The sequence below is a fragment of the Lagopus leucura genome, unplaced genomic scaffold, assembly GCF_019238085.1.
Source record: "Lagopus leucura isolate 7727_CA_CO unplaced genomic scaffold, USGS_WTPT01 Super-Scaffold_100009, whole genome shotgun sequence".
NCBI lineage: Eukaryota > Metazoa > Chordata > Aves > Galliformes > Phasianidae > Lagopus > Lagopus leucura.
The window spans coordinates 3,321,213-3,343,539 of NW_024962266.1; the positions used below are offsets into that span (position 1 = coordinate 3,321,213).

The 22,327-nt window shown below is 41.4% G+C and overlaps 1 protein-coding gene across 1 annotated transcript in view; it reads right to left on the reverse strand.

Moving 5' to 3' along the window:
- COP1 (COP1 E3 ubiquitin ligase) overlaps nt 1–22,327 on the reverse strand; it is a 145,032-nt gene that overhangs the window by 48,841 nt on the left and 73,864 nt on the right. Inside the window, exons 14-16 of the mRNA XM_042873549.1 lie at nt 17,570–17,678; nt 15,755–15,836; nt 8,664–8,780 (exon numbers count right to left, since the gene is read on the reverse strand). Of these exons, the coding sequence (XP_042729483.1) occupies nt 8,664–8,780; nt 15,755–15,836; nt 17,570–17,678 (308 nt within the window). The remainder of the gene's footprint in view (nt 1–8,663; nt 8,781–15,754; nt 15,837–17,569; nt 17,679–22,327) is intronic.

The window sequence follows — 22,327 nt, forward strand, 5'->3', positions numbered from 1 at the left end:
AAACCAAACAAGCTTCACATCAACCAAAGTGGCTCTAGGAAAAGAGCAGGCTGCTGCAATAGGCATTAAAATGCACAACTGAAGACATAGGTTTGTCAAATTTCAGTCAAACCTGATGTGGGCCCAGCACTATATGGTGGCTGACTAGCCTGAGGAGACAAAATCCTCCTCCTACTTGGTTTGGGAGTTAGTGATTTGACTCATCACCTAAATGGCCATCAAAGTAGATTCCAGTCTTGGTGGAAGAGATGATAACTATTAAAGATATTGTCATAATCACTAATACTCAAGCTTCAGATAGGAGTGCTTCAATCAAAATCCTGAAGATACTGTAGATAATGCAGATGAGGAAATAAGTATGGAAAAAGTACATGACGATACATAGGTGTCCAGTATGGAAAAGAGGCAATCTAGATAGACAGACAATGAAATGACCCATGAAGGAAGGATAACTGGATTTGTACATACTTCTACAGCCTTTCCTTTTGTCACCAGCTTGAGATGCAAGTGGCTAAAAGTTCCTCTTTAGACAACCTCCTTTCCATCTAGCCCAAACATTCTGAAACTCTCCTCTTACAAAACATGTACAATCTTCACATGTTCAGCTACTATGACATGGAGCCTTCTAGAAAACAGATCACACTGCATTTGTAGGTTGCAGATTTTTTCCTAAGCAACATGACAATTTTCACCAGTTTGTATGGAAAAAGTACTCCATGTTGTTTAAGTCTAAATGCATACCGTACTCAAATAAAAGCAGTTTGAAAAGGAGGTAAAACAGTGAGGCACTAGAGAAGATGTCATTCTAATAAGTAATTCCATTAAGTCAAACTACCAGAAAAAACTGCAGCTTTGAAAACTGATGTTGAAGCAGATTCAACTCGTAGGAATACAGCAAAAAATCCTAGCAAGAGCACTTTGGCATTTGGAGGAAAAGATGAATCTCAGAGCAGCCTGTTCTATTCTTCAATTTCAAGGCTTATTTCAATTTTAATTTGAAGTCTGTAGTGTTGACTAAATGACTTCTGCACCAGTTATAAGACAAAATGTTGAGGAAAAGAATATTTAAGCAAACAATTAGAGAGCTCATTTCTGCTAACATCAGATTTATCCTTTTCTCCAGAAAATCAAATGGAGCTTCTCAAGTTCATTTTATTCATTTACTTGTCACTGAAGTGTGACGATCTCTTGGATAGTTTGGTACCTCCCAGTAGGTCTCTGTAGTGCTATTTGCTATGTATCTCAAGTGCTTTACCCAGTGAATCTCAGTATACACACAGACTTTTTTTGTGTAAATAAAGTTAAATAAGCTTTTAAGTCCTGAAATTTGTACATACAACATCTCCTACATGCCTGTGAATGATTTTTTTTTTTTTTTTGTCCCAGTCTGATCTGAAGGCACTGCACAATGCCTGGCTGACCCAGCATCTCTCTGTTGGTTCCACACAGGCAGGTCCGTTTACACACAGCACTGGTTTAAATAACACTGTGTGGCTGCAATTCCTCCATTTCTCAGTTCTTAACAGGTGCAGATCCACCATAAATGTCTGAAATCTGAGCCAGAAAGACAGTCTTTGGCCAGGCATCAGGACAGAAGGCACAGTCTGATACTTCACTTCATAAATGCTGCAATGTAATATAAAGAGGGATCACTTTTAAATCAAACCTTCAAGACAGTGTTCTAAACTAAACAATCTTACTAAGCTCAGTGCTTCCCCCAGAATATGTACTGTCAGTACAGACATATGATTACTACCACTGGCCAAAGCCACAGAATCACAGGAGCTGGAAAGGACCAAAAGAGATAGTTGAGTCCAACCCCCTGCTAAAGCAGGTATGCTACAACAGATCTCACAGGCAGGCATCCAGCCAGGCCTTCAATATCTCCATAGAAGGAGACTCCACAACCTCTATGTGCAATCTGCCCAGTGCTCCATTGCCCTGACTGTAAAGGAGTTCTTCCATATGTCAGAACAGAACTTCCTGCGTTCAAGTTTTAGGCCATTGCTCCTTGTACCACCACTACACATCACTGTGAAGAGCCTGGCCTCATCCATTCGACTCCCACATTGATCAGATCCCCTCTCAGTCTTCTTTTCCACAGGCTGAACAGACCCAGGCTGCTCAGCCTTTCCTTGTATGCGAGATGCTCCAGGCCCTTCATCATCTTTGTGCCCCTCCACTGAATTCCTTGTAGGAGATCCATCTCTCTTGTGAACTGGGGAGCGCAGAACTGGATAGAATCTAAATGTGATATCATCAAGGCAGAGTAGGGGGCAGGATCACCTCCCTCAGTCTGTTGGCCACAATATTTTTAATACACCCCAGAAACCCACTGGCCTTCTTGGCCACAAGTACACACTGCTGGCTCACGGCCAACCTGCTGTTCACCAGAACACCCAGGTTCTTCTTCATAGAGCTCCTCTCCAGCAGGTCATTCCCTAACCTGCACTGATGCATGCGGTTATTCCTCCACAGGTACAAGATTCTACACTCGCTCTTGTTAAACCTTGTCAGGTCCCTCCCTGCCCAACTCACCAGTCTGCCCAGGTCTTGTTAAATGGCAGCACAGTCTTCAGATGTATCAGCCAATCCTCCCAGCAAATTTGCTGAGGGTGGACTCTATCCTTTCAACCAGATCGCTGATGAAGATACTGAACAAGACCAAAGCCAGCACTGACCTTTGGGAACACTGCTAGTTACACCTCCAGCCAGTTTCCGTGCCACTGATGATCACTGTCTGACCTCTGCCAGTCAGCCAGTGCTCAGTGCACCTCACCACCCACTCACCTATCCCACATTTTCTAAGTTTCATAACAAGGATGTTACGGGAGGCCATATCAAACTTCCTTCTTTCAAAGTACCCTTAGAAGACTAAAGAAGGGCTGCAGACGCTTTCCTAGGCTGCAAGAAATGAAACACGTGCCATGGTTTCTGGAATTACTTTAGTTTAAGCCATACGATGTCAAGCATGCATTTGAAAAAGCATGGCCTTGTCCCCATCTTTCCCTGGCAATAGCCTCAGAGATTATGGACTAGAGGAAACTCACTGAATACTCATAAAAAGGTAAGATACCCTGCAGGTCCAGCTCAACAGAATTTATGGGCAAGTCCTGGACTGCCGCACACTGCACCAGTTCCATAAAGGCTGAATTCTGAGCGTTGCTGTGAACTTTATCTGCATGCTTCAAAGAAATGCCTAACTTTAGCCTATGCCTTTGAATACCGAGCTCAATTCACAAGCTAAAGGCAATCTTGTAGCTTAAGCTCAAAGAAGTTGCTTAACTCCACCCTAAACATATCACGTTTTCACATGGATAGATCGTTTCTGAGTCATTGCTGGCGTTCAGTAGAGCAAAGTACTTAACCCAGGAGAATCTATTAAGGTAAGACCTTGCTTTCAGCTGGAAAACATTAATTCTCCTCCAAAAAGGCACGCTGCCTTCTTGGTCATTAATATCACATCATTCTTCTGAGGTGAGTGACAAGGCAGGCAAGTCACCCAGATCTCAGGCAGCATGAAAGGCTGGCTCTACAGAAAGATATTTGGAAAAGAGAAATCACTCCTCCAGTTAGTGCAGCAAGAAAATCAATATTTCACTAGACAAAGATGGTCTTCAATACAGTCCTGCTTAGGCATCAGGTACATTAGCAAAATTGAATGATGCTCACTAAAAAAATGACACGTGATCTTGAACTCTAAGTGCATAATGGTTGTGCAAAGAATTAAAGAGGTGGCGATACAGTTGGAAAAAATCAAAACAAAGCTGTTGACATAGCAACAGGAGTCCTTTTTCAAGTTGTATGCTGTGAATCAGAATCATTAGTTTTGCGGCCTTTCAACAGGGAACGAAAGGCTGTGGCATTCAAAGCCAGAGCGTGATGCCACTCTGTAATGCTGAAGATGGTGCAAGAAAAAACATTTTAAATAGCATGCAAAACCTGCTGGGCAAGGGCAAAGTCATCTGGGAAGGACAGGCAGTTTCTTGGGAAGTGCTCTTGCTCAGCAGCATTGTATAAGTAGAGGAGGGAATAAGGAAAAGAGACAGAATGGGCAAGGAATACGTGGACAGGAACAAGTGGAGAAGCGTGAGCGTAGGGAAGAGACTCTCCCAACCTAGACAACCTCAACCTCTGAGGGTGTAGTTTTATGTAAGCGTTAATGCCAACACAATGAGTGCTGCCCTATGCTTTTCTGGGTCAGTTCACCTGAATCCACACTGTCAACAGTTTGTGACAACGCAGTGAGATCTGACTGAGGTTGAAACTAACCCACCAAAATGTTAAGCTCTGAATATGATGCAGATGTGCCACCGTACTTCTGTCTACAAATACTCATCAGCTGCTTCCACTTGTTTGTACAACTCCTGGGAAGCAGGTAGTCTGCCTTGCAGCTGTGCAGCACTGAGGAGCCCCTCTCATCCCCAACTCAACCTGCCACGTTTATGGGTCCTGCATGGCGAAAAACCACATGAAAGAAGATGATGAATCTAGTGCAAGAACTCAGGAATTCGAAGTTTTGATGATCTGATGTTCCCATAATATATGGGAAATAAAAGGTCAGCAGTAGCTGCTGACGGTATTACAGCATGCTGGGAATAAAGCATAGTTGCTATCAATAGCTGTACTTAGCTCATTGGAGATGGTAGACAAGCTGATCTCACCCAGACTGCAGAACTTGGACTTTCGAGCTGCCAACTGCATGCATTTGCAGCCCATTTTTATTTTTTTTCCCTTAAAAGCAAGGAAACAGTACTGCTCGAAAATATATAGGTTGAGAGCATCAATGCTGTTGCTGAAGCAGAACAATAACAACTTTGGCCATGATCCATACGGCTAATTTCAGGATAAAGACCCAACTATTTTTAAAAAGAGGAAAAGACCACAAAATTACCTAATTTTATATTCGTCAGTGATTACAGTTTATACTGCACAATGTTTCAACTCAGTAAGCGTGCAAATAGAATATTTTATTAAAGTAGCAGACAGGAGGGATCTTTTCTTCTTTATGTGCCCTCTCCACTGCAATGGATTTTATCAGGTTGCAGTCTGATGTGATAGCTTTCTTCTTACCTGAAGGGCCTGGCAAATTTTAAGACAATTATTTCCTAAACCAAACACTTATTCCTCTATTTTAGACTCTACTTCCAGTTTATTGCTTGTTTGCTTTGTTTTAAGCCACAAAAATGGTCATCTGAAAGCTTTCGGACTAAAGAGTCCAGAAAAGAAACATGTATCATCCATATAAGATGGGAATCCCGGGATCTGTAATAGCAACTAAACTAGTTTTCTGCTGCATCTACTCAAAGCCAAGCCAGTACTTCACTCTAAAGGAAGACACTTCATACGGAGATAAAGCACGAATGCTTGAGCACAGCTACATCCAACCCAAACATCACAGCTACTGCTTGCATTACCACTATTCCCAGTTACTTGTGGGTTAACTGAAACACAGAAGAAATCCAAGATACAATAAATTCCAATCCTAGCCCTTCTCAGATGACGATGTTCAAGGCTGAAACTTCCCCTGCCGCCAATAAAGGGCAGGGATCTTCTGAGGAACTCAGCACGGGGAAATGGATGACAACGTCCACAGGATGCTGCCTCGGCTCACATCATTCGTACCATGAAAATTAGCAAGCATTCAGACATTTTAGAGAAATAGGAAGGGAGATGCTTCAAAAATTGAAGAAAGCGTGCAATTACAAAGTGAATCTCTCTCTGAATATTTTACCCATAGCATCAGTGGTAAAGGTAAGCAAAGAGTCAACATTTTACTAACAAATGAGAAGGGATACATAAATAAGAGATAAGGCAGGGAGGATCTTAAGATAGCCATTCTGTTTTTTGCAGAGAACATAAAGCAGGGACCAGCACAGAGATTCAAGGAGATGCTGATCTGTCTGAAGTATCTGATGAGGAAAAACTACTTCAAAGAGGCATTCTGAACAGACGGATGCAAGTGGACACAATGCTTTTGGCAAAGGTAGAGGAAAACATTTCATTCATCAAGATGCAGAAGAACAAGGCCTTACTAAAAAGGATTTCAGCTGTGGGGAGGGTTGAAGATTGAGCCTCAAGAGAAAATAAAGGGAAATAATAATTGGAAAAACAAAATGTGTGACAAAGACTAAGTGAAACTCCAGACTTACAGTCAGAACTGCAATACTTAAGCAAGGCTACCAACTTGCAACCTATCCCATGTATGGAGAAAGGGAGAACGGAAGGTGTATATAGTAATTTAATAGTTCAACCAATCCACATCATCCTTTTACATTTCAAACATTAGGTTCTTTTTCCACCAACCATTTCATCAATTGCTTCTCTCCTCAAGCTTTAAGCTGTAAGGATATATAGACACATACAAGCATGCAAATATAGCATCAGATTCCACCAAACCAACACTGTGAAGGATATACAGGAGCAGCACTTCTGCTTAAACGCTGCACCCAATTCTGTTGCGTGGGCAACGTTAGGAAATCAGGGCTCCTTTATCATTGGATCAATCACTGGAAATGTAATTGACATGAATTATCAAAACTGAAACTCCTCTGAGCACCTAAGCAAGTCAACACAAAGACAAGCCCACTTCCTAAAACTGCCCATTATACTCCTTAGCAAGTGAATGTTTTGTAGTACTCACCTTTATTCCTGTGATGGCAAACAGGAACCTCCACATCCCCATGCCTTTTCTTTTTAAACACTGCTTAAGGAAATCAGCTTTTCTCTTTCTTTATTAATGTTATTGCCCACATGACAAACATACTATTCACAAGTTATATTTTTTTTTTTTTTTTTTTTTTTTTACCATAGACTCAGTGAAATTAGTAAACAAGATCAGTTGAAATTGATGGAGAAGAAAAAACTGCTTCTGTCATAACACATTAAGCAGGAGAGTGCCTACTTTCATACTCACTATAGAGTAAAATAAACTAATTTCTCTGCTCTGAATTTTTAATTTTAGAAATAAAACCAGCTTTTAAGATCCCTCTTTTTTGGTTAGTTTCACATGGCATTTTTTCACTTGCATTTATTGCTGAAAGATCAATTAAAATTCTTTTGTGGGAAATCATTCCCATCAGTACAATTAGTCCACATAATTGCTCCCGCAACCACCATTAAATATCCATTTTACTTTTTATTTAGACTTAATTACCAAGCTCCAAGAAGATGCTTGGTAACTGATGGTTAAGATGCTTTTACTTTTTACGAAAATCATCTTCTGCCTTCCTCCTATGCATTCTTCCATGCTACAAATACTGTTTGACCCTCAGCTATCTCAAAAAAGCACACGTAGTCTTATGAAGCTTCCAGTTAACCCCTATTGTCCACTAATGCCTCTTTCCCCACCTAACTTGCTGAAGACAAGCGTGGTTTTAGTTTGGCATGAATTGTGGCCTGATAGATATAGACTCACAATTTGTTTTCATCCCATGTGCCCCTACAGCTCCAAAAACCTCCATAGATTTATCTGTGCCTTATTCTCTCCTCTGCCTTTCAGGTGGAAAAGAATCCCTGCCACTGATTTATCAGGAAGAATTCTGCTTCATGGTGCTGTTACATATCTGTTTTAATCAGTAGCTGATCCATTTGGAGCTAGTGCTCTCATCATTCCCTAGAGCCTTTCACAGATAGCCCCTTTCATTCAAATACTGCTAGTAGGTATTGTAATTCAATTCTATTCTTGCATGTAATTCACTAACCTTCAGCAAGATGCCTGTCAAGCAAGTCAATATTTTACACTCCAACTTGAATCCATTTTTTGCAGTGTATCAAAATGCAAATGATTTTTTTTCCTCCTAAGAGTCAATTCTGAGTAGAACCAGTCTGGAAATTGGAACACCTAAAGAAAATGGCAAACTAGCTGTTGCAAGAATGCGATCAACATATCTCCCGAAATCCAGAGATCGCAAGTGTCATCAGAACATCTAGTTACAAGCACATTAAAACTCCCTGAGGAGAAAGGAAACGCAGAGTTGGTTAAACATTTATAGGTACCTCTAAGTTTCAATTGCTGCATGCATAGCACAATGCAGTTTCCTCCTGAAGTGATACCCACTCTGCTTTTAAGACTTTGTACAGACACCAAAACCTGTTTAATCCAAGTGAATAGAAGTCTCATCGTGCCTTTCCCAGTGACATCAAGAAATCCCCAAAACCATGCTTTACTAACTTAGGAAAACATCAGCCCATGCACAGGGATCATAGCTGCAGCTATGGGAAACATGCACAGCCACTGTTCTACAGCACGCCTCAGGTAAAACCAGTTGAAACTCCCAGTATGGTTTTCTACTATTCATAAGAAATGCTGTAAATGTGAAAGAACAACTATCACCATGTTAACACGTTAACATTGCTTCAAGACTCACAAAGCTACGATTTGCTTGGTTGCCTTAGCTATCTCAATAAACACATTGTGCCTCTCACTTTCATGAGCTTTTTTCTCTGATCCACGGGCAAATTAAAAAGTCAGGCTGCAGGAAGGAGTTGACGCTCGGGTATCATGATGCCTTCTGGGTGACTGCACATTTGAAAAGCCTTACTCAGAGGCATTTTAACTGCAAAGATACTGCACTGCTAAGAACAGCAGCCAACCTTGAGAAAGAAGCAGCTTAAAGGAAAGAAGAAACAATATCTCTTTGCTCAGAGATTCTTTCACCTACCTGCACAGCCAAAGGCTAGGTGGTATCTAGAAGAGGGGCTGAATTTGACACAACACACGTTTGCCTTGGCTTCAATGCTTGCTACGGAGTTGTCCAAATTGGTAGACCACAGCTTCACTAGAGAAACAGAAAAAGAATTAGTAAGCAAAAACTCCCAAATCCATCTGAAAAGTATTGAATCTCATTCATTGTTAAGATTATGAACAACCTCATTCGCCAAGCTGTTAACAATTAGAAATGATCAGATTCTAACTGATGGCTACTGAGCCTGATAACTTTCCCAGCTACATCAACACTCTACTCATCCCCATACACTCAGGAGATGTGGAAGGCACACATCCCACACATGACATCACACACATGATGGGTGCAAACAGATGACTCACTGTTACGTTATAATCTCAACGTTTAAGATCACTGGACTGCAGATCCATATAACCAGGAGTGTTTAAACCCCTTTTGTTCTTTGTTCCCTTGCTGAGATGTACAGAACTCCATGCTCCAAGGCAGAACTGCTTTGCACTTAATAAATGCACCTAATTGTATGCTTAAACACAAGCGAGTAAGAACAACTTGTTTTATTCTCAAGAAACTGGCACAGACAGAAAAGAAATCAGTATGCTAGCTTCCTATGATGATATATTTCCTTAGTACAAAGAACTCTACTGTTTCTCAACACTGCTGTGTGAACACTGATTAAACTATGTTGTACAGAACAAGCTCTTCCCCAGAAGTACTACAGTGCTTCACAGGAAGATCAACAGAAAACACCAGTGGCTTTTCAAAATTTAGCTTTTTCCTCTCTCTACAAAAACTTCAAGCATCGTTTAACGTTCAAGATGAAGATAGGTGCTCCCCACACGGTCAGTCCACAGAATGGTTTGAGTTTGAAAGTATCTTAAAGATCCTCTAGTTCCAATGCCATTGTTGTGGATAGGGCTGTCACCTATCAGATCAGATTGCCCGGAGCCCTGTCCAACCTGGCCTGGAGCACCTCCAGGGATAGGGCACCCAGGCACCCACAGCTTTTCTGGGCAGCCTGTAACAGCACCGCACCTGTGAAGAATTTCTTTCTCGTATCTAACTTCCACCTACGCTCTTTTAGTTTAAAGCCCATTAACCACTGCCTAATTCCTACAAAAAGTCCCTCCCCTAGCTTTCCAGTGGATTCCCCCTTTATGTACTGGAAGGCCACAATGAGGTCACCCTGGAGCCCTCCCTTCTCCAAGCTAAACAAGCCCAACTCCCTCAACCGTTCTCCATAGGAAAGGTGCTCCAGCCCTCTCAGCATCTTTGTGGCCCCTCTCTGGTTTTGCTCCAACAGCTCTGCAGCCTTCTTGTGCTGGGGACCCCAGGCCTGGACACAGTACTCCAGATGGAACAGGGCAGAGCAGAAGGGGACAGTCACCTTGCTCACACTGACTGATGACCACACTGCTTTTGGTGGAGTTGAAGATAGTTGGAAAATGTACACCATTGGCACAGGTACAGATGCCCTGCACACAGCATACAAGCATCAGCAAGGTTAATTTAAGTCTACAGCAAGCTGTGCTGTACTTGAGCATCACAAACTGTGTTCTGAGGCAGAGCAAGCTAAAGCTAAGAAGCTGAGCGTGTAGGAGATACACAGAGGCTCAAACCCTGTAACAGCTCCAAGAGCTGGTTAGGCTTATTCAGATCTGTGGCCATCTCTGCCATCTTTTGATAGAAGGCTTGCTTTGGAGGTGAAGGAGTGAGTAAAAATGGCAAAGAGTAGGAATCTTGTTTTCCGCTGTAGTCAGTAAAGCAGTGAAATAAGAAGTCTCATGTTGAGTCCATTCCACTTGCAGAGCGCTCCTCTGTACTTTCTCCTGGTCATTCATTCCCTGGAGCTCTGAAGGAAAAGCAAGGCTTCAGTGTGGATTATTGGGGGTGTCTTAAGTCAAGGAAAAGAAGGAATGTTGGCAGGTTCTTTCCAATGCTCCTACTTTTTAATAGTACTGCCATTAATGAAAAGCTGGCAATGTCTGAACATACCTTGGAGAACAGCTACAGGAATAGAGGAAATAGACAACTGCTCAGAGCACACCAACACATCATTTTCAAATACAGCACTATGCTGGCATCTGACAGCTGCCTGGAACCATTACAAGGCAGCGTGAAGACAACAGAAACACAAACACTGATGCATACCGGATCTACATAAAGCCATTACGTAAAATTCAATGAAAACAGCACCCACGCTGTTGTTGGTTTTCAGAAGTAAATGTATCCTTATTTACCTGAGCTGTAATATTCACCTTAAACATCTAGCCACGTTTGTAAATAAAACTAACAACCTTGTAAACATGGCTTAAGATGCTCTTTTTTTTCCCCAAATCAGACTGGAAGATATACCTCCTCCACTGTATTTCTCACCGGGGGACAGAAGGGAAGCACAAAGCTAGGAAAGATAATTTTGCACTGTAATATAACACTAGTATTTTACTTTAATGAACAGACACCAAGACATATACACTCTAAGTTGCAGTGGCAGTAGAGGACATCACATTTATGAATGTGACAGTATAGGAAGCAAATAATGCTGTCACTGTAGAGGACGCTGCTGGCAGACACTGCTTAAACTTGAGGCATGCAGAAAAGTTAAGCGTTCTTACAATTTAGAGCTATGTTGTTCCCAAATCCAGGAATAAAAGCAAACAGACTCATCTTGAAGCCTTCCAGCTTCAACTGACATTTAATGCAGTGTCCAAAGTAGCCTACTTCCTTCTTGAAACCATCTCTACTAAACAGCCTCAGGTCTCAGTTTTGATGCAGAAGTTACATGAGGGCTACGATTCAGCTTCAGTTTTTTTCATTCAAGTCTTCAGGTCACACTGCATAGCCATTTATCTAGAGAAGAGTCAACCTGTGTGCTCAAAGCCATCATAATATTCGTTCCAACTGACAGATGCAGATTAGAGTCTGCAGCAATTTCTGTGATCTGGCTGCTGTGGGATATAGTAGGCTTCAATTATATCTTAGTCAGTGCCATAAAAAAGGATATATGTAACGTGTAACAACACATAATGAAACCTGCCAAGTTCTACCTGCAACTGTCCATTATTTTTTCATAAAGAACTGACAGTTTAATAAAGCATAATTCATAACAGTTTATTTACTGTAGCTTTCAGAGCTGAGGTCGAGGCAGTAATTATACAATATACAGATGTCTTTATCACTAAGAATTGTGTGAATGAGGCAAACAACCATCTGAGATTGGCTAGTTCTACACCATGTTCTCAAAGCACGTTTCCTAGTATTGCTGCTACTGACAGATGCAGTTCTAAGTGGCCAAGTGTCCACTCCTCACCACACAACCTTCTCCATTTCAAATGCGTAAGTCTTTTTAAGATTCTTTTTATTCAGGACCAAATTTATAAATCAATCTTCTGTAGACCAAACACTAATAAGGGAGGTGGAAGCCTGCATTGCAATAACTGAAGGGGCTGATGTATGAAATCAGCACACTGATGGTAAGGTCAGGAGCATGATATAAACTCCGGATTGTTAGCGGGCAATGGCTCCTTGCACACTGAAAGTTTAAGACTGTCAGTCAGGTATCTGGGTTGCCACTTTACCTACCAGCATCATCTTGACCTTTTGAGGCGCTCCCAGTTGAATATAATGGCCCTCGAAGCTCCAGGAAATTATTGAACTGCTATTAGCCAGGAAAACGAACAACCTGAAAGTTCAGCCTGATATTTGAAGAGCTGTAAACATCTAAAACTCCAGTGAGAGTCAGTAGAAGCTGAAGGAGCTAACTATCATTAAAAATGAGGCACCAAACAAACCTCTGATATCCTCACCACAGCTGGAAACATGCTCTGACCTGCAGTTGTCAGGACACTTCCACGAGGCCAACTGAGTGAACCTATGTTGCCCCATCACAGGTACTATGAGAAACAGCTGCAGGATTGGCATCCATGGCCTCACTTACCGAGGAAATAATTTTCTCTTGTATGTAATAAAACAAATACTTACTTTCCCCCATTGTCAAGAGGCAATGAAAAGTAACCTTTCACCACAGCTCAGAACCCTTGCAGCTGATTCTGTTCTGCTCCAGCTCTCCATTTTGAGCTGGAAATAGTGAAGGGACTTCAGCTAAGAAAGGACATAAAGCCAACTCTCCTATAGTTTAACTAGTCATTATTGCTAGCATCTCTGCAAGCATCAGAGAGCTTCAAAAAGATCAGAACAGGGAATACAGACTTGATTGCTCCAGAACTGCCTCAGTGAAGATTTAAATTCTCCCTGCATGGCAACAGGTAATATTTTGCTCTCACTATCTCATTTACTAACTTCACTCTGGCCATTAAATTACATTCTCAGCCCAGAACTCATAGCAGTGTTGAGTTCAGGAAGAGCTGCAAGTCTGCTCTAGCTCCAGCACTACCCAGCACTTCAATATCGTCCGCACAGTCACAAAATTAAATTCTCTCTGCTCAAAGCGCAAAACTTCACTTTTTCCTACTTACATGAGAATCATAGCTCCTGCCATTATTATGTGAATAAAAGAGCTGAAATTAAGGCCATGCAGTTTCCTTAGGCTGCTTGTATCACAAGTAAACACTAATTTTGCTGACTGCCATCTAGGTGGCATGCACCTTTGGGTCTCTATAGAGATACTCAACTACCTTTGCCCCGTTAAGAGGGAAGTGCATGACAACCATAGACAAAATGGTGCTTTCATGCACACAGTAGCTATTTCAAGTACATTAATGCTTTTGCGCTCTCATTATCTACTATTAAAGCACAAAGATCTTCCACAAATAAGCATCCTGGATTATGTTCATCTAATGAAGAAGCTGATGCAGGACCCAAGACCCGAGGATGTTGTTTCTTACTGTATCAGAAGCATTTTATCCTTTGTGACACTTCATTCATTAGCATCCTCTTTGCTGCGTCTGAGCCCTGGCAGAGACAGTTGTGAAGCACCAATGACAGGATTATTAATCTAAAATCTCCTTTCCCAATATATACCTACTGAGGATATAGAGCGCTTTAAAAATTAGCCTCCAACTTGAAAAGACTCACAAGAGACAGGCTGATACACAGGCAAGCAGGAAGAACTGGCTAAGCTGTCACTTTTTTGCTGGCTTGTCCTGAATGCTTGACAGAAAAATTTTACACCCATACCTTCTAGAGAAACATGGAGAGATTAGTTCCAATTGCTCTGGTCACACCAATATCTATCAACACTGAAATTTCTTGTTAGGAAGCCCAGTGTGGCCTTAAAAGCAGATAAGGAAAAGAGACCAGGAAGAGTATGCAGCTCTTATATTTCCCACCAGATGCTGCACCTGGCCAAATATGTCCTGAATGCACAGCCAGAGCTGGACAGAACAACGTCAAGCACTCATTAAGGTAAGTAGAAAGACAAAAACAGAAGTTATGCAAATTTATGAGAGAAGACAACTCATAGGCATTACCTCTTCCTCAAATTTAACCCTTTTTATGTGAAATGAAAGTTGGACACTGATGACAGTTCAATTTGGACGTTTGCTACTATTGCTTTGTACCTGAAAGACTTAAAAGCAGTGCTTATTTCTAACACTCACACAGGGCTCCATTTATTTGCTTGTTTTGTATGCAAATCACAGGCAAACTGTGGTGGAGGTAAAAGATAAAATGTTCCAGGCCAGTTCTATTCACTAAAAAAGCTCACCAACATACCTTCAAAAGACCTTTGAGGATTGAAATGCCATTTAAGTGGATCTGCAGACTTTATTACAATAATTTCTAAGTAAACATCACTCTTAAAAACTGTTACTGAAGAAGTGAACTGTCAAGTTAGAGGCAAGAGCTTTGCTTGCATCTGGCTTTCCACAACTGGACAACTTGTTAGCATGCTAATAAATGCGTGTCCACCTGGTGGATAAGCTTCTTCAAATGCACAGCATGAGTGGGGAGCAAAGTGATAGAAAGGCAGATAATTTACAAGGTGAATGTTCACACTGCATTTAGGCACACACAAAACACTCTTGGCTATCAACCATAAGGGGGAAAGTGTAAAAAAAAAAAAAATTAAAAAGTACCTTATATACAAAATAATCATTAAAGCTACATTTTCTAAATGAAATCGCCAATGACATGAACAGTATTAAATGCATTTGACTAACATCAACACAGCCTTCTTTTGAAACAGTATTTAAAAGCATTTTAGAGGTTTTCAAGGTTTAATTGCTGTGCAAAATTTATCATTTCAAAGCAAATCAAGAACAGCTCTGACCAGGGCTCTGTTAGCCCATCTAGCAGAGTTCATCTCCACTGACTACAAAAGGAAATTATTAAACAACTCTAAAGCTCTTCTTGCTTGATAAGCAATTTGTTATTGTAAACGCATTACAGATAAAATCTTTTTCATTAGGGATGAAGTATGTTACATGTGTTACATATTCCTCAGTGCTATCCTCTTCTTCAGATGTTTCCTGTCTCTTAGAAGAGGAATATTTACCCACAGGTAGGTTGGGAAAGAGCTGCCTTAAGGGTTCTCCAAAATCTCTTTGACCAATGGATCTTTGAGTACGGAAAGTTGAGAGTTGCTCCCAACGATCCCATTGAGTCCACTGCCCAACCTCAGTAAGCTCTGAAAAAAAAAACCACCCTACACGTTGTGAAAGAGAGATGCTTCTTGTCGTGCAGGACATTTAGTGTTCAGACCTATAGTTAAAAATGCCTGCTGCTGTTCAGTGTCTGCTTTCTGCCTGACAACCTACTTTTCTGAAACATAAATACATGCTGCTCTTTTGAAAGGCCCTGAGGCTTTAACTCAACAAGCTTAACTAATGTTAAAGCACACATGATTTTCTTTAGTGCTCTGGAAGATGCTGGCTAGCGAGTATGTTACCCCAAAAGCTGTATGTCACACCAAGAAATCTTTATCCCAAAAAAGGCTCTCACTCTGAGTTCTGAACAGTTCGGTGGTACCTTGACACGTTACCACACCAACAACAATTCTGAAGGCAGCTGAGGAATCAGCTACTTGAATTATCACATTTCTGTTCCTCAGAGGGAATGCAGAAAGTGTAAGTCTTCTGCACAGAGACAGGGGAAAAAAAAAAAAACAATACCTTTTGCATCATCAGAGCCTGAAGCTAATAGCTTTGGGTCCATCAAGTTGAAGTCAACACTCCAGCACCTTTTCTCATGCTCCTGTTCGGAGAAAGAAGGCAAATATTTCAAGGCAGTGAGCTGTAATCTGATCAAGCAGTGAAAGAAAAATGCATGCTGTTTGCTATAAATTGTCAGGCTATTCCTGGGCCTTCTGGTGGTTTCTCAAAAACTTTTCTCCCGATCAGATTAATGCTTGTAGCATGCTAAACATGGCTTGAAAGAAGCCAGCAGCATAACAGCAATTTTAAGAACTAAAACTGATTTTTTCTCAATTTGAATTTTAAATTTGAAGCAATTATGATTTCAAGAAATATATGTTAAAGATCTGTTTTTCCAGTATGATTTGGCTGTTTTTTCAATGTGTGCTGCTAATTATTCTGACAAAATACAGCTTTGTCTCCCAATACTGATTAAGATGTCTGTCTAAGGCCACTAGAACATCTTCTATGAGAAAGTCCTGGAAGCCCTCATCTTCATATTGAATTATTAAACAGCACTTCTGGTGTCTAATTCTGTGTTTCTCCACTCAAACATACACTTTCAAGCCTGCACACAAAACACAGAAGGGCTGTATTTGTTATGCTGACATCTCGTGTGGAATCAAAAGCACTGCGCTGAATGAAACCTGAAATTCAGTCAAACCCTTTGTTTAAAGCCTATAAACAAGATGATAACATGAAAAGCTCGCCAGGACAAAGTCACTAAAGGATTTCTAATACACGTGAGGCAGATGTCAGTGTGTGTGCCTTTATCTTTGTAAATCTAAATCAAAAATTCAAGTGATCCAATAGGAAGCAAAATTAGTTTGTTTTAACACAAGCAACAGCTGGGTCCTCTCTAGGCTCATTACTAAGTCTCAAAGAAATGCAAAACGTATATGGGAGGAAAACAGACAAGATTTTGTCCAGCACCATTTCTGTTTAATTGACATATGTACAGGATTAATGAGAACAAACATTGTAAATGACTAAAACAATGAAAAAAGTAAACAAGGCTTTAAGTAGGAATTAAAACTTATGTAGAACTGTCAAGAAAGAAGAACTGAAGGCTTGCCTGCACAGACCAGTTTCAACACAGTGTTCTACCTACACACCACGCTGCAGCACTTCCAACCTCACAACACCAGGCCACCTTTACTTCCAACCTCCTTGTTCTGACCGCAAGGCTCTCAGATCCATTCAATGAAAAAAAGTGTTCAAATCGCATGAAAAGACAAAGTACCACAAAGTTATCAAAAAATAGGTCTAATTGTTGAGCTCAGTCCACATATCCACACACTGCTCTGCTGAGCACAGGACCGTACTGGGAAGCCTTCTGCCTACAGTTCCATTCTCCTAGGCTTGCTACATAAGCCTGCATTTGGCTCTTCTGCTTTACAAAGACCCATAACAGTAATCACTGCAGGATTTCACAAAAGGCTTTTGACAAAGACAGACGTGGAGCAGGTATGGAGAGAGCCAGACAAAGGTTTCTAAAGAAGGGTGAGACAAATAAGTTCCAGGAACTCATTTCTCCCTGTGCAAACTCCCTACCTAGAAGCAGCAGCAAGACTGGTGGCAAGAAAACATCAACTGCCTCACGACTGTGACAAGACAGAGCTGCCTCACTCAGAGGAAGACAGCTCAATAACATCACATGGATAAGACATTTGTCAAACAGAAGCTGCATCTATTTCACCTACTGCTGGACTAAAAGCAGCATCTCAATCTGAACGCTGCTCCCTTGACACAGTCTGTAGTGCAGAGAAGCGTTGCTTGCTGATTACATGTTACCTGGTAGACCTTGGATCTTTGTCCCGTGAACCCATCCCATAGGATGACTGTGCCTTCATAGTCGCTGCTGGCTAGCAGGTTCTTGTGGTAACTACTCCAGCTGATACAGCTTTAAAAAAAGAAAATAAAAAGCCAGGTCAGATTTTCATTAAGTCGTACCTTGCAATATGTCAGGTGATTAGACTTTAAAAAGCGTGCAACACTTGATGATCTTGAAGGTCTTTTTCAACCTAGACGATTCTGTGATACATTCAGTCCATGCCACTGAAACACTTGAGAAAGAACAAAACCAGAAACCACCAGTAACAACAAACCTCCATCCACAAGCTAAAAGAAAAACATCATATAGGAGTGAGTGACAGAATGACATCACTTAAGCAAGCAAAGTGCTAGGATTTGAGTTAGTTATTTTTTGGATACATTCACCTCTAATTTAGCTACTGTCCTGGCTTTAATTCCTCAAAAACTCTCACAGAGAGTTTAGTGTTTGATGACCTAACTTCTTACCAATAGCTACTACTTTATTATTACTACAAAGATAACTACTTACCTAAGAAAAGCTATACATGCAAAGCACAGGCCTGCCTAGAAGGCAAAACAGTCTTGCTCCCTGGCACATACATAGTTCTGTATACACATATCTACTTACATAAGCCTGTAACTTCTGAAAAAGTATTTCCAAATATCAGCAAATGTGGAAAGCCCACTTCTTATGCAGAAGAAAACAGCAGTTTGCTTGCTATGGGCCATTTAGGAAATGCTGCTGACTGGGAAGCGCATTGCATGGGTTTATATCTTAACGGAATTAAGTAGGCATAAAAACTAAATGACAATTCCACTGACAAACTAACTGCTAGCAGACAAAACAGGACCAACAGTACTGCCAAGTCACATTCATATCGCTCTGGCACTATGCCTCCGCTCTGCCTCCTGAAAATGTGACAGAGGTAAGCAAATTTGTAATACTTGCTCACCAATTTTTGGACCATCTGGCACAAAAGCACACCAGTTGGTATCAACCGCTACGCATGCAGCAGAAACTGAACTGACAGGGCCAGTTCACGCAGGTCAAGCCACTCTGACACAGTTAACTAGATTAGGGCAGCCTCGGGACCAAGTTTTAACCAACAATACAGCTAAAAGTCCAGGATTGCATAACTTTTTAGTCCCCCTTTGATTACTGCAGCTGCACTTTGAAATATGGTGCAGATGCATGGAATCACTTGGGAGTATTTTACCTTGGCAAATTCTTGGTTCCACTGTACACTTGTATCCTGTTTTCCTCAGGAATAGGGCACTTGAATATGGGAAAATCCTTTTCCTTTGTTAATGCAATTTAAAAATATAAACACCATTGTTCTTTGATTAGCACAGCTCTGGTGTCCTACTCTTGACAGTGCTCAGATTTACTGGGGGTGTCAATTTTAAAACTACAAGGGGACTGTAAGTACCAACCACTAATCTCAGCTGACTGCTATTTAACTGTAGCACCAACAAGTTTATTTGAGTAATGTGAAGCAAGAAACCCAGCTGGTTTCTAAAACAAATTGAAAGAAATATGTGAAAGAAATAACATGCTGTCAGTGCTTGCATCAACAGGAAACTTCGTTGAGTGATCCAAGCCTTCTAGCTCTGCCTTGCTCTTCTGTACACATTAATCTAACTTAAAAAGAGACCAAGTCATCCAACAGGACCAGTTTTCAACAAATCTCTCGCACCACTGCAATGCTCAGAGAAAGCTTTCAGGACTCTCCTTCCTCAGTGCATTACTGGCAACTTCCTTTAGCACGGCTGCACTCCTTGTGCTCACCTCTACCAACGTAGAGCCTGTTCTCACTCTTGGACATTTATTTCTTGCAACAGCCATCTACTACTTGCAAAACTTCACATTCAGAAATTTCAAAGTTTCACTTCATATAAATCATTATCTTGTACCACCAGGTGCTAAATGAAGGGCTGAGGCAATACTGCTCAGGCAATGCTTTTCCTGAATAAGTCATTAATTAGAAAGCGTGTCTTCTGCCCTTGTAGGTACCATCCCCAAATGTATCATTAAGGAGATATCATCATTATGTCCATGCTACCACCTCCGGGTGCCAGCACAAAGGCAAATCTTGAGTCGATGATTTACCTGAAGCTTCATTCTGAGAATGAAGTGGCTCCCTGTGGACCAAATGCAGCTGGCAGGCACTGCCCGCCAAGGACTGCAGCAGTCCAGAGATAACCATGGCTGACATCTGGAGTCCTGCTACCAGGTGACCACTGACAGAAGCAGCAGCAGCTCACAGCCCTAAAGATACAGCACAAGGCCCTGGGCTGGGAGCAGTCTCCAAGCACTGGCAGGGGGCAGGCACTGCACCATACCTGTGTGTTTAAACCTGTTCCTCTCGTCATCTTATCTTCATTCAAGCCAGAACTTCAAGGAGACAGCTTAAGAAAAACATATCTAAGTTTAGCCATCATAGAAGAGCAGAAAGAATGCAGCACAGGGCCAAATCTCTGAAAAAGCACTCTTCCATCCAGACAGCTCTGAGAGCATGTCAGACAGGCAGCATCAGCAGGAGCAGAGAAAGGCAGATGGGCAGGTGCCAGCCTGGCTGATTAGAAATGAACTATGAAGAGGGTAACTGTGTAACCACATAGTGTAAATAATAATAATAATAATAATAATAATAACAACAATAATAATAAATCACCCCTAATGATGAAACTTTAGAACAACTGAGTAGATAGAAAAATATAAAGGTCAGTTTAACAGTGCTGTTTGAGATGCGCTAGACCAAAGAATGCCTAAGGATGTAAGGCATGTCAGGCTTGTAAGAAGTAATAGATCATCACAGCAATCAATATAAACAGAGAAAAATGAAGGGTTTCTGCGCTCTAAAGCATGTCCATTAGATCTGGCACAGCAAAGACCAAGCTAGACATTCTGCACCACTTATCCTGATAGTGTTAACAAGGGGTTAACACTCACTTGGAAACCATTTGTGGATAGACTGGGAGGGAAAACAGGAGCTGACAGGTGAAAAACGTTTTGGGATTTGCAGCAACTAAGTGGTTCAATTAACACCTTTTAAATCACACACACCATAAATCTTTCATTTTTAAGGAATATGATTAAAGGATCATAATAAGACAAAGACAATCTTGTTCCACCTCTCTGCTGTAATTCCCTCCTCATCACCACCCAACTCTCTTTACAAAGTCTGAAATCAGAGCGTTCTCCTTGACATACAGTACTTGAGCTTCTTTATGATTTAAAGCCTCAAAAGTAACTTTTCGTAGAGCGCAATTGAGGGTTGGAACTGAGAGGACAGCTCCTTCTCCAGGTAAAGGACACTTTTTACCTAATTGTTCTTTGTATCAAAATAGAGTAAAGGCTGCCAAGAGATGAAGAACAAGTTGTTCTGAGCACACCTACAGCTATCTCCTTCACGTGGCTTCTCTGGGATCTACAGAGTGTTGGGATGGTACTGCAGATGCTACTGAGGAGAGGCTGATCATTTTCCCATGCCCAACACAGGCAGTTTTGTTGAAATTTCGAAGGCCTTTTATCTTCTTGGGTTCCTGTAAGACGTTATCATGGATAACAAACTGAGCGAGACTCAGAAATGCATGGGTGAGCCAGACTGCGAATGGGAAAGGGCAGAGGGGAGATGGGCCAAAAATGCAGCTTACTCAGTCCTCAGGTGAGTTAAGCACAAAAACCCCAGGAGTATATAGAAATGACCTTCTGTAGACAACCTTCGGATGGCCTGCAGCCACATACAGGGGAAAAACTGAAACCCGGAGGCTATGATGTATGATATAAAAGATAGATACCTAGGGCAGAGATACTGCATAATTAATGGGGGGTTGTGAAGGTCATCTCTTATTTTAAATACTAGTGGCCATACTTCTCAGTTTTCACTTTGTTCTTTCGACCACAAACAGTGCAACGGTTGCATCAGAGGTTTACTCTGCTGTAATTTATAACAGCTTTCCTTCCAAGAGATTAGCTAGGAGAAAGTTGCTGAGAAGGTCTCACTGAAAGCTAATTATCCCCTGCTGAAGCACTCTTCTAACCTTGGCATCTGGTCCGGACACACAAAATCCCCGACCCTGTGAAGCTGTATGCTCATTTTGTTCAGTGACACGAGTGGGCAGCTCAGTGAGCGCTGTCAGCTGCGCTGATGTTTCTTTCATGAGCCAATGTTTTTATGGCTGAAAAGTCTCAAATCCACAATGAAGTTACCAAGTGTCAACTGGATGGAGCTCAAGCTTTTAATAAGGCACAAACTACTTGTGGGCTGACCTGCTTTCGAGTGCCAAATGTTTCAGATCCAGTCTAATGCCCAGTAATTTGAGGGCAGAAATGCCTTTAAAGGAACGACCTGTTACTCTGGGGTCCACCCCTGTGAGCAACAGCACTAACCAAATACTTCAGAGGCATACAGAATAACAGCATCACAGCAAATATTAAAACCAGATTTTTTTTTTTTTTGCTAATCAATCCAAAGAAAGTCCCCTGTGGGGTTAAGAGAGAAAAACTTTTAAACAAAAACATCTCACTACAAAATAAGGCAGTTACCTTGAAGCTGGAATTAATGGAAGTTGCAGGTGTTTCTGTTCTCTGCAGCAGAAATATAGACGCCCAACAACCATCCTTGAAGTTTTCCAGCATAAACAAAGATCATACCTCTCCAAATAGCCCACTAAGCTGAAAAACACCACACTGAGTTTTTGCTTAATTTAAGCTTAACAGCGGGGACTGAACGA